This window comes from Mixophyes fleayi, chromosome 4 (assembly GCF_038048845.1).
Source record: "Mixophyes fleayi isolate aMixFle1 chromosome 4, aMixFle1.hap1, whole genome shotgun sequence".
Classification (NCBI taxonomy): Eukaryota; Metazoa; Chordata; class Amphibia; order Anura; family Limnodynastidae; genus Mixophyes; species Mixophyes fleayi.
The window spans coordinates 95,845,596-95,862,216 of NC_134405.1; the positions used below are offsets into that span (position 1 = coordinate 95,845,596).

A 16,621-nucleotide genomic window follows, 5' to 3' on the forward strand; every position below is an offset into this window, starting at 1 on the left:
TTGGGTCTTCCAGATACATCTTGTCTGAGGATGCAGAATGGTTGGTAGAACAACTTGGCATCTCAGTTGAGAGAGGAGAAGAGAACTCTGTGAGCTTGCAGGATGTGAGGAAGATTCAGAAACATGCTTCAGGGATGTAAGACACCTTTTCTGTTTCCAGGTTTACCAAATATCTAAGGTCTTGTGTTTGTGTGCTGACTCTTATCTATCTGTAAGACAGGTGATCAGATAAGGCAAAATAATAACTTGGAGAAAGTGTATGGATTCTACAACCCAATTCTTTCCCTTTACTTTGCCTGAGCAGTTAATTGTTTTCTATTACCTCTTTCTCCAATAAAACAGAATTATAGCAATCTATTTCGTACATTAACAAATTTATTGCTGCCATTGTGACATCACTAACAGTGAACAATAGCAAGTTATTGTGTGCTGAAACGAGTTTGATAACCCTTTAACCAGCCGGTGAATTATAGCAAGTACTTTTTATAGCCCTTGTGGATAAGGGGACATTGTAGCTCATTGTAAAATGTATATTGTTGATGTGTCAGTGCGGTTGTTATTCATTGTCCTTAATATGAAGCCAGGTGGGTTATGGGTAGGGATCAGGTTGCAAGATACTGGTGTGGGGGAAGGCTAATTAGTATCCATTGTTCTCAAGACTACTCCAGTCATTTGGACTACAATCTAGTAAAGGAGTTTCTGTGGAAGTACAGCTCATCTCCATATGTTCATTCTGGGAATTGATGGCTGGAAGCTGCAGGGTGGCTGGGTTCTCTACCAGGGAAATACATCGGCTGATCCATGGGTCTCCTTAAGCTAGTGGGGTAAGGGACAGATGATGTGGTGAACCTACCTGGCATTTATTTACTGTGTGTACATAATATTCTAGTGTTGTTTTTGTTACAATAATTATATTGTTAGACAAATGCAGTTAGAAAAGTACGAGTGACTAATAAGAACCTTAGAAGGTACTGGGTAGGCTTCCCTGGCCTAGGAAGGCACCTGGGGGTGGCAGCGAGAGTGATGTGGGTAGAATTGGGCCAGAAAACCCAGTATCTTCATATGTTCAATGAAGTTTCATTTATCTCTAATATACAAAATTGTGTTGTCAATCTGCGACTAGTTGTTGCTGTCAATGTGTTGGTGTAGCTGCAGTGAACCACACACCATGATAAGTTGTCTTTGCACAGGTCAAGGAGGAAGTGGGACTTGATAAGTCGGAAGATATGGACTGGCGGTACGGAGTCGGAAATGTTTAACAAGCTGGAGAGCATAGCTACTAGTCCCTCGCCCAGTACACCTGTCCTAGGTTGTCACATTAGTAGAGCACTGGAACCAACAGCTGTAAAAGGAGAGGTACTCAATAAACATTGCTACATGTCTGATTAGGAATCTCACATAGCCTCCTACAGGGATTTTTTTTTACAGCACACTGACCTCGTGTAAACACATTGCACTCCCCCTATTCATGAAGTACAAAAATATTTCATGCCACTGAAACACTTTATATTCCAGACTATTAGGGAGACAATTTTATTGTTTCACTCAGATTTCAATGGGCAACAAAAAATGCTCATGTACTGTAAATATAACATGTATTTTATCTTTAACTGGGTAATATTATAATGGTTGATTTGGTTTTGATATTGTGTAGTGGACTTGTCACCCCTAAAAGCACCAATAGTATTTATCTTAAGTGCTGGCTAAAAAAAGAAAGCAGCTTACATCTTCCATCAGAATGCTTGGTGGACACAACTTTTAGGAAGCAACACAAAACAGAAGTGCAGCAAGAGCTGGGTGTTGTTTTAGGAACATTAGTTTGGATCAGGTAAACTGCATGGGCTGCATAAAGAAACAGGAGTGACGGGACAGAGGTTCTGATAGAAATGTTCAAATACAGAAACAATATAGAGTTCAGGAAGGCGGTGTATTTAAAATAGAGAGGCTTTCTGGAACAAGGGGACACACTGACTTTGGAGGAAGACTGATCGGTGGTAACACAAGGTAGAACATTTTTAAAGAAAGGGTGACAGAGCCATGGAAGAGGCCCCCGGCCGTTGTGGTGGGGACTTGTACTGTAAATGATTCTGTAAACATATGGCTATTGTTAAGTCTTAGAAACTATTACCCACCCCCCCCAAAAAAAAAGCATTAAAAAGGGGCATACTAGATGCAACTGTAGGTTCTTTTTTGCCAACAAATTCTACGTTTCTATGGTAATTCTGCTGTTACCACAGAAACCTATTGGAATTACAGAGTGTGCACAATCAATATAAAGGTATAGTGAGGGTACAGTGCCCAATTTAAGTTTGAGCTGTGTAGCTATTTTGTTCTTCTCAGTTCTATTGATCTGTGTTTGAATGTAGAATCATTTGGTTCCCAGAACAAAGTGATAAACACAGAAACATCATTTGAAATGCAGTCAAACGTTTTATTCCTGAAATTTCCCCATTTCTGTTGTCTTGTGCAAGACAAATATTTCCCTTTATTAAAAGCTTTGTTTATCTTATTTAGTTTATAACCAGCAGAGTCAACTGGGTTGTACAGAGCTCCGCTGTTGACTACCTTCACCTAATGCTGGTGGCCATGAAGTGGCTTTTTGAAGACTATGACATAGATGGGCGTTTCTGCATCAGTATCCACGATGAGGTGCGCTACCTGGTGCGCAGTGAGGACAGGTACCGGGCAGCACTTGCTCTCCAGATCACAAATCTGCTGACAAGGTACAGATTATTTGTATTCGTGATACAACAGTTGTGTTGTCATCACATCTACTCATCCTTCCAAAGACCACCTAACTAACTTCTAAGCCCCTTGCATCCAAAACAGGTTTTCATTGTTGTTATATTCCCTTTTAATAAATGTTTTCAAAGGTATAATGACCAAGGAAAACTTTAGTTGCCAGAATATACATCAGAGGTTAGCATTTCAGTTTTTACATGGTCCAAATGCAGCACATTGAGATATAAAATAGGTAGAGTAACAACATATCATACCATTTCCCCATCTGCAGTGGAAGAGAACCACCCCTCAGTGCCTACTGACAGTGGTTAAGTAGTGGAGAGGCTAACAGGGAGTCGCACTACTTGGAACATGTTACTAAATTTGTCTGAGAACTTCTGGGTTTTATAGATCACTTTCCCAAAAGAAGAAATTTATTAACTTCTTTAAGATAGTAATGGTTGGCGACATCCAGCATAGTCCAGATTGCCTCACAAAAAATTATTTCTCTGCGGCAGATACACTGGAGGTGTGACCAGGCCTCCCAAGAAATCGCTAATTCTTGTTGGTAATACCAAAAATACATATTTTGTGTTCCATATGGATTTGTACAGATATAAAATTGTTTAGAGTTAGGACCAGCTTCTGAGCAGACGTAGCTTATCATGCACTTGCAAATGTGTGTAACTGAGAATTCTGCATTTTTATGTCCAAGTAGAAATAGCAACTTTCCTTACTGGTCGGTTCACAGTGTTGTGTTGGGGGATTTTTCTCTGTATTTTCTTCTTTCAGAATAACCCTAACCTTTCAAGCACCTGCTGTTAAAACTAAAAATTGATTGAGCGACTTTCCTTTCTGTATAAAATTAATTATAAAAAGAAAAAAAAAAAGCTTCTCAAGTGATAAGGGGTAAAAGCCATATTACATACCAAAAATTTGCATAATGTTGTCCACGAGGGCCAGTAGCATCTGGCTATAGGGAGGCCAGGTATAGTCTTACTGGAGAACGGTATAACAGGTGGCCTATAACCAGTTAGATTTGTTTATTATTTGCCAGAGGGGAGATTCCATAATGTCATCCCAGTTGTCACTTAGTTTACTTGGAATCAAAGCGTCCCACACAATCGATCGAAGCTAAGAAGCAGTTTTAGCAATAATGAGGCAGGTATTTAAGGAAGATATTAATCCCTGCATTCCTTGTGTTTTAAGGATACCAGTTATGGAAGAGTTTGAGATGCACTTACCTCCACATTAATTCGGTTCTGAATTAAAACTGTTGTGCCAAATTAGATTTTTCTTGCAATTGGGCAAAGAATAGGAGCATAGTGTTATGATACATGTGTTCAAACACAGTTATTCTCCACCGGATAGAGGCCCACGCGTGTGGTTGGCCCAAAGAGAGGTCTCTTGTATAATAGCAATGTGATTGTGTATTGTTTTGGCAGCAGTACATACAATTATACCTAGCTTGTGCAGTCATGTAACTGGTCCCACTGTACACAGGGACAGACGTTCCTAATAGTACATGGTCATTCTTGGGCTGGTACAGTTATTGAGGGTGACTTCCGGGTAGTGTATACCCATTAACTATGGCCATTAGTGGCTGCAAACCGATGTCTGTTAGATAACTCCTCTCTGTCAAGTGACAGAGACAACTGGACTCCAGGCCCTTCTCATTAAATAGGCCCTGACCACCCTGAAATAAAGTCTGATTAAAATAAGTTATTTGCAGAGAGGCACGAAACATGCAGCCCACCCAACAGAGGAGCTAGAGGCTTCAGCAAGGCAGCTCCCTTCCAAAGAAAAACAAATGATTGTGTTGGGGAGGGAAATGCAATTACTGATAGAGTAAAGTAACATCATTATTTTGGGGAGAAAATACATCCATGAATAAAAACATGGGAGATTCAATTGAGTGAAGGGCTTCTCCTGTGTATTATCTGCAAAAATTAACGCAATCCAGCCCTATTTCCAGGTGTGATGAGCATCCCAGAATTGAATTGCTCCCTGACATTTGGTGCGGATAATACACAAGCAAGGCCCTTTGCTTATGCTCGCCTAAAGAGACCAATCATCATGTACATCTTTGTGTTCCAGGTGTATGTTTGCTTACAAACTAGGGATGCAGGATTTACCACAGTCGGTGGCATTTTTTAGTGCAGTTGATATTGATCGGTGTCTGAGAAAAGAAGTGAACATGGATTGTGTAACTCCATCAAACCCAACAGGTCTCGAGCAGAGATACGGTATTGCACCAGGTAACCCCTCTATCAGTCTGACCGAACGTGAAATAAAGTCACTGCAACACAGCATTAACCACATTTATTGTGTGATGATTACTAAAGGAATGATCTGTATAATACATGTAATATATACAATAATATTCTATGAAACCAAGGTATTGGCGGGTGAGGACATCGAATACGTTTTCACATATTTCATTCAAAACATTTTGTCCTTTCACTTCTATTTGAACCAGGAACAGTTTCAGAAATAAAATACAAGTAGTGTTTTAGAACATTTATAGATGATTTGTCATTTTAGTACATTTGAATTTTTAAATGAGCAATGTCTGAGTACATTCTTATTAGGAGGGAAAGGAGTAAGGTTAAACTTGCTTTGAGTGCATAATAGAACCCCTAGACTTACATCAGTTCATTAATCACCTGGCAGAAATCAGAAAGTGAAGCATGCTATTCTAAAGTCCTTTTGTAAAAGTATAACATAAGATTTATTGTATGTTTGTTTTGTAGGTGAAGCTTTGGATATCTATGAACTTATTAAAGTAACTGATGGTGCTTTGATGAAAGGAAGCTGACGTTTTGCCGGTATCTGCCCCCACCTGACTCCCATGGAGTATGATTGTATTTAGGACTTTATCATGAAGTGATATAATGTGTTTTGCTCTGACCATGACTATTGAGTAATAAAAGGAATAAATCAGGGACCTGCTTCCAGTATGCTGTAATAATGTTAACTTGTGAGAAGAGTGAAATGATTATTACTAAAGGAAACCACAAAGGGGGAAGTGCCCGGCACACCTGCTACTTCTTTCTTCTTTTCCTTTTTGGTTCTTGACTTTTACTTTGTTCTGCCACAGACTAAAACAGAAAAAATTGTTTATTATATTTATATTATATACATCAAAGCGTACTGGTGAGTGAAATTACATTTACAAGATATTTCCAGCCCATACTATGTAGTTGATAACTAAGCTCCCTAACAAACTCCAGTATGGAGGATCTGATGTCTGTAACTCCCACTCTTCAGACCATACCAGATACTTTCTTGTATAGAGATATAGAGCTAGCCGTCTGTGGTACCTGCACATTGTCGGCCTCATTCTCTTCATCGGATCCCTTATCTTGCAATGCTACATCCAGTGTGGCTGCATTGATCCTGAAGTCTCTGGAGGTGCTCAGCTTCATGTATTGCATTAAATTGACCTGACATCATAGAAAAAGAAACATATTTAATGCACCATTAACAAGTGTTGTTCTTTACTGGAAGTACTAAGAAAAGGGCCGTACCTTTGACTTTTTAGATAATTTTATGAGGATTTCCTCATATTTTTCAATGGCAAAGATCAAGTTTGGGATTGGCTTTGTGTCACGGAGGATTCTGGCCTAAAAATAAATACACACACAATGTGGAAGTCAGGTGAAGAAATGTATGGCAATTATCAATATATGTAAATAATCCAAATAAGCAACAAAGATGTTTGTAGTAGTCTTCTCTCTTACAGACAGTCATTCACAATAGTTTGCAACAGTTATCAACACATAAGTCTTGAAGAGGGTCATATATAGAATGTTGTAGGTCTACACGTGAGACTGTCATTCCTATTAACAGTCCACATTAGCAGTTGTAATATCCTTATCACACTGCTATTATGGGAGTAAAAGAAAGGGGATATGGGGCTTCCTCTCATGCTGGACCCCAGAAGGTTTATTCTTGGGACAAGGGATTCTTGTTCCTTCTTCGATCATGGCACACTTGTCGTAGGGCGTTGGCACTTCTGTACAGTGGCCATATGGTGGTCCCTGAATACATTCGTCTTACAAGGTGGATTATGCCACCTTGACAGATGATGCCTTTGGCAGGAAGGCCCTCTGGGTGGCTGTCCATCCCTGCCCTCCCTCACAGCTTTCAGTGTGGCTTAAATCCCACTGTCTACTGTAGAAGGAGAAAACGGGACATTAAATTATTTTCTCAGGCTGTAGGGAAATGCTCAGACTTTGTACTATACTTCTCCCTTATTGTTCTTGTTTCATTGCTGGGCCAGCAGAAAAATATCGGGAGAACAGGAGGATTATAGGGTGAAGGAGGAGTCAATTTTCTTACAGTGTCCTCTCTCCTCAGGGGAGAACAGTAGATACTAATAAATCCCCTTTCCAAGATCGTTGCGGCCTGGTACACAGAAGCCCTGTCCTTAGAGATCTAGATGTGATGGAGAGGGCTACAGTACACACACTGCTATAGAATGATTGTATACAAAACAGATGCCAATAGGCATCTATTGAACAGATATAATTAACACTGTAAATTAAACAGCCACAATAGAAAAAGCTCGAGATTATTTTTTAAGATAATACCTTAGCAAGTCGCAAGGAAAACTATACTGTACATAGTGATGCCGACCATATTGTTGTAAGAATTCTCCATGCACATTATCTTCTACTGAGCTAGTAATATATTCATGGAGTTAACTTATCTATAATATACTGGTTTTTATTGGCCTAAAATCAGAAAAATATAGATATTACTATATCTATCCATACAATGACATACCGTAGAAAGTGCTTCCTCCTTTTTCTTCTTTTCTCCTGAAAAACTTTCACTCTGTATGTTCTGTTTGTAAACAACAAAATAATGAAATCAGAACACACAGGAATTCTTTAAAACTGGAGATAAGTATGGTGAAAGCAGTGAAAGATTAGCACCATTTATTTTATTAATATCTTGAACTTTTTTTTAGTGCTTGCATAAAGAAGTTGGTTATTGTTATTCTAATAAAATTATGTTTATATGATATTATGGAAGCAAAAAGTAGTTAAATGTAGTCTTATTTGAACTTCTTAAAACATTTGTGAAAACTATATCCTCTTCCTGACACACATTACTGTGTGCTGCTGGGGGACCTTGCTCCTTGTTTTACCTTTAATCCATTCCCCTCCTCACACCACTGCCCCTGTCACATGCACCCCCTGTCCTCACTAACATAACTCACACAAGTACACAAGACCCCTTGATCAATCAGCACACCATTGGGGGTGGGGGGGGGGTTATAGTGTATGGAATTTAGCAGTTTTAAACATTATTTGCTCAATTTTTCTATTTTATTGCTCCACTTTTATAGTTTAGCCCTCATATAGATTTCTATAGTTTGTGGTGGAATTTATATATATATTCACAGGATACGTACTACACATTGCTCAACAACAACTTTAAGCTTTCCTTCAATCTCAGCTATACACTGAGCATAAACTTCGATACAGGTTCTTCACAGGAAGGGCAATCAAGACTTATAGGATTCCCTACCAAGGGAGGTGAAGGTAATGGTCTATTAACAAATAGGTGATTGGAAGATTTACAAGAGCTGGGTTTCACAACTACTACTAGATGTCATTATTCGCTTGATGCAGGCATTTATTATGTAGATGGGAAGGGAAGGACCACTGTCAGGATACATTGGTAACTCTCTGTTTTCACTAGATCAATACAGCTAAAATTCACAATACTTCCAACCTTACTACAGTAACTATGTAACACACAAGAATAGCAATGGCTTTAGTCATTACTTGTTGTAATATGACACTTCACATGTACTTAAACCAATATTTAAGCATCATTTTGTGGGTAATCTGATATTGATACAAAACACTAATAACTCTAGTCTACTGGAACCAGTCTAGTGTACAATTTAGGATAGGTTGTGGATTCAAAATTGGATCTTTGTGAGAAAATGTAACGTTTTAAAATATAATTAGAGAAACAAGCTACTATGGGGAGGGATACTAAGGCATTATTAGGGCTAAGTCCTGTCCTGCAGGGCATACTCCCTGGTACAAACTGAGTTGGCCTATTTAGTTACAAAGGGAATGAATGAAGTCACCGAGTCATCAGCTATAGGACCTTCCATGAAAACCTTTGGAGGGTTGAGGACACCAAGTTGGGCCTGTAAAATGTTTTTGAAAGTACCCTGCACAAGGCCTAGTGCCAGCCATCAGGTTCACAACACAGGAGTCCCATTTTAATAGCAGCATGCAAAAGATCTCCACCAGTCAGGCAATGGGCCGGTCAACCATGAGTATAAAGAAGATCCTCTGTAGACTTACCTGTGCATATGTAATGAAAGCATAACACTGTGGTGTGAGATGTGAGCCAGAGAGCTTAACCTGCAGATGAGAGCTGTGGTTAAACATAGTTATTATAGGTATGCAGTAAATAAGCAGAAGAGCTAATGTGAATTTACCAATTTTTCCAAACGTGTGGGAATCTTTCCAGCGTGATTAATGCAGACCTGCAAATACTGTAGACAAAATGAGTGAATTTCTGACAAGGATTGAAATAGAAAGACAAATTCCCCCAGCACACTGCTATAGCCAGCAACAGATCTGCTATTTCTACTGTAGATAAAAATGCAAAAGTCTTAGTTGCACACATTTGCAAATGTATGTTGAAGCCACCCGCCTCTCCACGGTGATTTTGCTAATAGGGTGGTCCTACTCTAAACAATGAGAGTCCCATATATTTGGGCCACACATATGTGTTTTTAAATTGAGAGCTAACTTACCAAAGAGGTACCCCAGAGACCTCCAAATAGCAATCCAATGTCAGCACTCCCCCTCAGCTACTGACACCAACATGGATTGAAAGAGAGAATGTTTATTACTGCTCTAAGAAAAAAGCCTTAATTGTAATAAAAATAGGAATAAAAAAAGTGTATTATGTTTATATACATGCACCCACCTTTTTTCATTTTACTTTTTAAAAAGTATCAAATAAAAGGGACTGGTTAATGGAGTAATGTCATGCATTAAATGTGGGTTGACTTACATATTTGACAAGGGCTGTCAGGACTGTGTACATTTTTGTGAGTTCCTTCAGCAAAGTGTCCATACAACTCCCTGCTGGTAGCGCTGTCTGGATCAGCTCGTGGCAGGCGGTCAGTAATGTGCCCAGTTGGAGAATGATGGCCTTCTCTACCGCTTCTCGAGGATTTGTAGCCTGAGAGCCACCATCACCTGACAATATACAAGATATTATTGTAGCATGTTTAATGGACCAACGCAGCTGTGTTTCCTCTGTACTATTGTCTATTAAAAGTCATATGCAGTATACTCAGATAGAGTTTACCTTCATCTATAAGTATTATTTACCTATTATGAACCAATACAAATACATTTGGATAATGGAGCTCTAATCCTCTTACCGTTTCCTTTCTCTGAACCAAGCTGTGTTTTCAGTTTTGTGATCAGCCAGTCCACCTCATCCAACACCTTCGCAGCTTGACCGAAAACCAAAAGCTAAAGAAAATGTGGGACACACCTCAGTTATGATTAACATTGTTAATTGTTTCATAGAAGTGTTTTTCAATTTGTTGGTTATAAGAATCCAAATAATTGAACGAAATCTGAAAATGTTATTGCTCACAATAGGTCTGTGTACAAATCATATTAAATGTATATCCCACCATACAAATAGCAAATCACTCATTTGAACTAAATAGAGGGATATTGTGAATGTTTATTACTACAGTTTAAAACTTTGGATGAAGACGCATCTTAAACGGATACTTACAGTGACTGTAGGTGCTGCAGTCTTTACATTTACAATACGAAAGTGTGATTGTTTCTCCACTTCAATGTCCTGCAGAGACAAAACACTTATCACTTGTGGATAGTTAGCATTAAAATTCCTGTATGGCAAGTAGCTTTAATACACATTATGGGTTTCACGACTACATCCATGCCCGATTCTCCCGCGGATGTCGGCAAAATAAGACTGGTTGCTGATTATTCATATATCTTTACATATCCTCATCCCTCAATGGATAGATGCATTGGACGGTCAATATGCAATTATAATTCACAGACTAATTTTTGATGAGAATATCCAGGATATGATTTTTTTGTATTTTGGTTGGTTTCTTATGCACTGTCTCCATTTATGAAGCTTCAGGGCTCTGTTGCCCATACTACAGCAATATGTATGTTGGTTGTTTTTAGTATCCATATTACTAGGTGGTTTATTTATCTGTCTATTTAATAAATTGTATTTTGCATTTAGGTATCATCTACGAAATTCTTCTTTTTCTGTATTAGTTTGTTACGTATTACTGTTTACAGCTTACTTAGTCTGTTTGTCCTGGTCATATCACTTGGGATGTGGGGCAGGCTTTCACAGATATATGGCGCTATACACTGATCAGCCACAGCATTAAAACCACCAGCCTAATATTGTGTAGGTCCCCCTCGTGCCGCCAAAATAGCTCTGACCCATCAAGGCGTGGACTCCACAAGACCTCTGAAGGTGTCCTGTGGCATCTGGCACCAACATGTTAGCAGCAGATCCTTAAACTCCAGCAAGTTGTAAGGTGGGGCCTCCATTTCCAGCACATCCCACAGATGCTCGATCGGATTGAGATTTCCTGCTGAAAGAGGTCACTGCCATCAGGGAATACCGTTGCCATGAAGGGATGTACTTGGTCTGCAACAATGTTTAGGTAGGTGGGACGTGTCAAAGTAACATCCAAATGAATGCCAGGACCCAAGGTTTCCCAGTAGAACCTTGTCCAGAGCATCACACTGCCCCCGCCGGCTTGCCTTCTTCCCATAGTGCATCCTGGTGCCATCTCTTCCCCAGGTAAACGACCCACATACACCCGACCGTCCACATGATGTAAAAGATGAAGTGATTCATCAGACCAGGCCACCTTGTTCTGCTGCTCCATTATTTAGTTCTGACATGCGTCCACTGTAGGCGGTGGACAGGAGTCAGCTAGAACACTGCGGCTACACATGTAATATGTTATCACTATACAGGATAGTCTTGAATGTAACAGCATTTAATAGCTTACCACACTGCTGCATATCATACTGAATAATATGCGACAAGATATAGATAAGCCAGATCCTGATGCAATCACTGTTTTTTATTTTATAAAGACTGTTTCCCGTGGAAAACCATATGAAAGAGATGCTCCAGATATAAAAATTCCCCACCCACCAGGAGAGCTAAAATGTATGTACCTAAATAGGGGACAGTGGGTTAACAGAGAAGTACAAATGAAAAATAAAAAGGTGTGGAGAGGTGAGCGATACACTCACAATACAGATGTCTGCTCGTCATCTCTCTATACCAGGTTACTGTTCCAAAATAATGACCACATGATCTCCTCACCAATTACCTGTAGGTAGCTCACCTCAGGTAAAGGCTGAGACACTGTCAGGCATATAACAGAGGGATAAACACACCTTGTGTTAGTGCCAAGATAGAGCTGTTAATAAAAGCACAGCTAAGCATACCTGCGGACTGGACCCAAACAACGTGTGTGTGTGCACTGCACCACAGACTCTGACTATTGGCACTCTGAGGTCTTGGTACGTGCATCCAACGGATAGGCTAATGGGGGAACAAAGAGACTCCTCCCCAAGTTCTCATGTAGTAGCAGGCACCTGTGACGCATGCCTCTTGGAAGTCTAGCTGAGTTCAGTGTAGAACAAAGGGCAATCATTTGGCAATAAAGGATAACTTAGATAAGCCTCTCTCCCAGCCCCCAGTTAACCCATAAGTGTCTTTTAGCCTATAGTGGTCATACAGATGATTGACACTTCCGACCCAATATGACAGACTGCTAGTGGAGGAAGTCCCCCGCAAACTCTTTCGCTAGCGGAGCTTCTCATGGTGCCTCCGGGTGGCTAGATGACCCAAGGTGAAAATAGTTCTCTTAGTGGACATGTTGGAGAATTTAGCGGGGTCTAAAAAACCCACCTGCCAACATTTAAGAACAAGTAAAAACACTATATTATACAGTACACACAGCCGTTTCCAAAATATTTCAGCACTCTTTCATAGGGGCATATTCAATTGTCGGCGGGAACGCCGAAAATCCAGCGGTCCGCGCACTATTACCGTAATAACGGTAATTTTCTCGCTGGATTTCAGCTCGCAGCTCCCTGAGCCGCGAGCTGAAATCCAGCTAACTACTACCGTAATAACGGTAGTAGCTTTTACGCGGCGGGGAAACGGCACATTTGAATATGCCCCATTATGTCTAAGTAATACAAAATTATTGGCAGCGAGGTTATGTCAAGCAGTATAAGCTTTATTAAAATATGCCTAGCACCCCAATTTTGCCACAGTAATTACACGCAATGCGCTAGTTCCAGGCAGTTGGTAATTGCAAGTACAGCACTGGTTCCTGGCTCTGGCCAGTTGGTAATTACAGGCACTTTGCTAGTTTCAAGCTCCATGCCGCTAACCACAAGCAGTTGGTAATTACAGGTACAGTGAAGTATACTACCTTACAGTAGTGTTGCAAAGCAGTATTTGAACATCTCCGCTGTTGCGACAGGTTGAAACGAAAAGGTAGTGCTCCACACTGTCACATTAGACCTTTCAGCTCAGAAGATACAGTGTCCAGCGTTTTCTAAGCTAAGGCAGTCTTATTTCTGGAAAGGAGAGTCTCTCCTTCATTCCCATGTGTCAATACAGCAGGGAATCAATTCTTCTGAAAGCTTTATATACCTAGCTGGAAATTTTCAGTGTACAAAACCAGCGTTGTTATATTGTATGTTTGTAAGAGACTACAATCTAGTGGGATATGGACAAAGCTGAGATAAGAGGAGCGAGTGTGGTTCAGAATGGAGATTAGGACAGCTGTATGGGTGTATCAGTGTGAGTAGTATCAGCTGCAAGTAATGTAGGCTTTAAAAAAGCAGTGAGATTGTAGTGAGCGTTTAAAGATTTGAAGGCTGGGGAAGAGTCTAATTGGGTATGGTAGGGAATTCCATAAGTGGGTAATAGCACAGGAGAAGTCTTGTAGGCAGGAGTAAGAGGTGCATGTTAGAGGCATATCTTAAAGGACAGGAGTATTTTGAGATGATTAAAGGGATGGAGTTGTTGAGGGCTTTGTAGGTAAGGGTGATTGGAATTCTGCTAGAAATGGGGAGCCAGTTTAGGGATTTGCAGAGTGGGGCGGCAGATACAGAGTAGTATGAGGAAGATCCATTTTGTTGTAGCATTTAGGATGGATTGAAACAGGAAAACAATTGTGAGGGGCATGGTAGATGAGGAGGATGAGGTTACAGTAGTCAAGGCGGAAGAAGATGAGAGAAAGGATAAGAAGAAAAACTGGATGTGAAGAATAAAACAGAGTGGTGTTAAGGGTGACACCAAGGCAGCAGGCTTCGGAGACTAATTATGGTGTTGTTGAAGGCAAGTGAGGTTTGTGAGCAGCTAACAACTCTAAAGATGATACGTTCTGTTTTGGATATGTTTAGCTTTATGTAGTGCTGAAATAAGCGATAGCATAGAAGGGGAAAGGTCAGTTAAGAAAAGGTATCAGCATAGAGGTGATGTACAGTGAGAAAAGCAGAGAGCTGAGAACAGAGCCTTGTGGGACCCCAACAGGTAGTTGGAGTGGAGGATGCAGCAGTGGGAGAAACAATGAAAGAGCGGTTGGATAAGTAGGAAGTAAGAGAGAACAGTGTTGAAAAGCAGCAGAGGAGTTCAGAAGGATGAGCATGAAGACGTGGCACTTATACTTTGCAGTGAGAAGATCGATGGTGACTTTTGTGAGGACAACCTCAGCAGAATATTTGGGACAGAAATCTGAGCGTTGGAAAGAAACGGTGGGTCACAAAATACATTTCTTTAGGCTTGTGTGATGAATGTGTGTTTAAAGGAAAATTGGAATGTGCCAGTGGAGAGTGACCGGTTGAAGTGGTGAGATAGAGGACAGTCTGTAGGGGGCAGGGTCATCCAGGCCTATGTTAGAGATATAATATTGGTACATCTAGCAGGAGTGTAACTGCTTTAATCAGCAAAAGCACACTTGCACATTTATGGAATAAATAATAAAGCTAAGGCGGATACTCCCTTTCAGCTTAAATAAGTAAAAGAGGACAAGCAGCACATCCATGAGTCAATGAATACACATTTACTTTTTCCACAAATATGGGCTGGATGTAAATCCTATAGAATACTTAACTCCTTTTAAGTTGTGTTTCCACTTTACTGTGTAGAAATATATAAATGTTCTTGTACCTGATCGATATCGCCAATGTGTCCATGGATGTCCTGGCAAAGCTCACGGAGCAGACTTACTGGGCTTTTGAACAGAGAATGCATATTGAACAGAAGGGTCATTATCCCTTTACAGAATTGGATATCCTCTGTGGAAAGGCGATAAACACTTGTGAAAACTATGTCCCTTTTACTGACACATATAATGTTACATGTATGAACATTATTTCACATATTGGTGCATATAACACCAGTCTTTCAGCACTCTTGTGCTGTTGGGAGACGCTGTTCCTTTTACAATATAACTCTCAGTCTGTGACTTCCTGCTCATCATTGTTTCTCTTATGTCATGAAACGGCTCCTACCATATCTATCCATTTGAGTAATTTTGTTAGCAAGCACATGGATACATCACTACTTCCAGAAGATCAGAACACTCATGTAGTGAAATATTTGGTACTGCTATGAACATTCTGATCTGACTGGCTACACGTTATTCTATCCCCATCAACTTTTAATACTTGAAGCCTTTAGTTAATTCTTCAGGACTGGCAGTAGTTTGTACCATAATAACCAGGAATATGTTTTTAAGTCCAACTATAGCAAAGTTTAGATTCTTTTTCCAAAAGAGATCTTTATATGGTAGTATACTGGTTTACAATTTATTATTTTTTATGGACATTAGACAATGAAACATTTGAATAATCACAAATCATTTACACTTTTCCTAATTTTCCCATAGTTATTTTTTCATTAGTGCAGCCCCAAAAAAATAATGCCAAAATTGTTTCACCTAGCTATTCAGAGTATTGGGAATACCAGATATTTTTACATTTATTTTTTTTTTCACAAAAAAATATTTATTTAAAGAGGAAACAACATGTAGAGTACAAATATCAAAAATAAAAATAAAATAATGTATAAGTATTCAAGATGTTTACTCTGGTTTTAATTTGTTATATCAAAGGGAGGTGGATAGGGAGAGAAGGATCAGTGGAGAAGGGTAGGAGAGAAAAAGTAAAAAAGGGAGGGGATGGGAGTAGGAAAGGCACTAACAGTATCAAAAATATCGCTTAGAGTCCTATGTGCAGCACATCTGGGGACAAACGTACCGTACAATTAAGAATCAAACCAAACAAGATTCCTATCCATGGTGCACTGCACCCAGCCTGGGGGATCAGGAGGCGGCCCAAAGACTATGTTTCAATTGCGAAAGAAGGAGCCGAAGTGGATAGACAACTACGGGTTGCTTGTAAACACCACAGGGCCCAACTGGAACTGTTGTTATGTTATGCTGTATCTGTATACATACAGGGCCCATGCCAAATGTAATTCTGTAGTTCCTGCATTGAGGGGGGTTATATTTTTACTTTTTAAAGGGATTTCTTCTAGGGATAGATATAAGGCCAGGATCAGTTGTATGATTTTTTTTATTATTTGTCACATGACAAAGAGGCTTGTGTATCAATGAAAATTAAACAAGCAGATGTCAGGTGATACTATTTGGTGGCCATAAATATTCAAATATAAAATTCAACAGCAGTTTCTGTTTACTATATTGTGATATCTGGTAATTGATTTTGTAATATGGTACTTCCTATGCTTTCATTTAATTTCTCTTACATCCTATGGAGGGAACTGACTATTA

The 16,621-nt window shown here is 39.7% G+C and overlaps 2 protein-coding genes across 4 annotated transcripts in view; one reads left to right on the top strand and one right to left on the bottom strand.

The window, feature by feature from the left end:
- POLG (DNA polymerase gamma, catalytic subunit) overlaps positions 1 to 5,666 on the top strand; it is a 50,885-nt gene extending 45,219 nt beyond the window's left edge. The window contains exons 18-22 of the mRNA XM_075207775.1: positions 14 to 136; positions 1,191 to 1,356; positions 2,515 to 2,723; positions 4,819 to 4,979; positions 5,475 to 5,666. Coding sequence (XP_075063876.1) covers positions 14 to 136; positions 1,191 to 1,356; positions 2,515 to 2,723; positions 4,819 to 4,979; positions 5,475 to 5,539 — 724 coding nt within the window. The 3' untranslated portion in view covers positions 5,540 to 5,666. The remainder of the gene's footprint in view (positions 1 to 13; positions 137 to 1,190; positions 1,357 to 2,514; positions 2,724 to 4,818; positions 4,980 to 5,474) is intronic.
- FANCI (FA complementation group I) overlaps positions 5,029 to 16,621 on the bottom strand; it is a 61,103-nt gene continuing 49,510 nt past the window's right edge. For all 3 annotated transcript variants that reach the window (XM_075207772.1, XM_075207773.1, XM_075207774.1), the window contains 10 exons: positions 14,995 to 15,122; positions 10,525 to 10,593; positions 10,157 to 10,250; positions 9,781 to 9,968; positions 9,197 to 9,253; positions 9,060 to 9,119; positions 7,513 to 7,572; positions 6,252 to 6,347; positions 6,045 to 6,167; positions 5,029 to 5,822 (listed from right to left, as the gene is read on the bottom strand). In XM_075207772.1, coding sequence (XP_075063873.1) covers positions 5,766 to 5,822; positions 6,045 to 6,167; positions 6,252 to 6,347; positions 7,513 to 7,572; positions 9,060 to 9,119; positions 9,197 to 9,253; positions 9,781 to 9,968; positions 10,157 to 10,250; positions 10,525 to 10,593; positions 14,995 to 15,122 — 932 coding nt within the window. In that variant the 3' untranslated portion in view covers positions 5,029 to 5,765. The remainder of the gene's footprint in view (positions 5,823 to 6,044; positions 6,168 to 6,251; positions 6,348 to 7,512; positions 7,573 to 9,059; positions 9,120 to 9,196; positions 9,254 to 9,780; positions 9,969 to 10,156; positions 10,251 to 10,524; positions 10,594 to 14,994; positions 15,123 to 16,621) is intronic.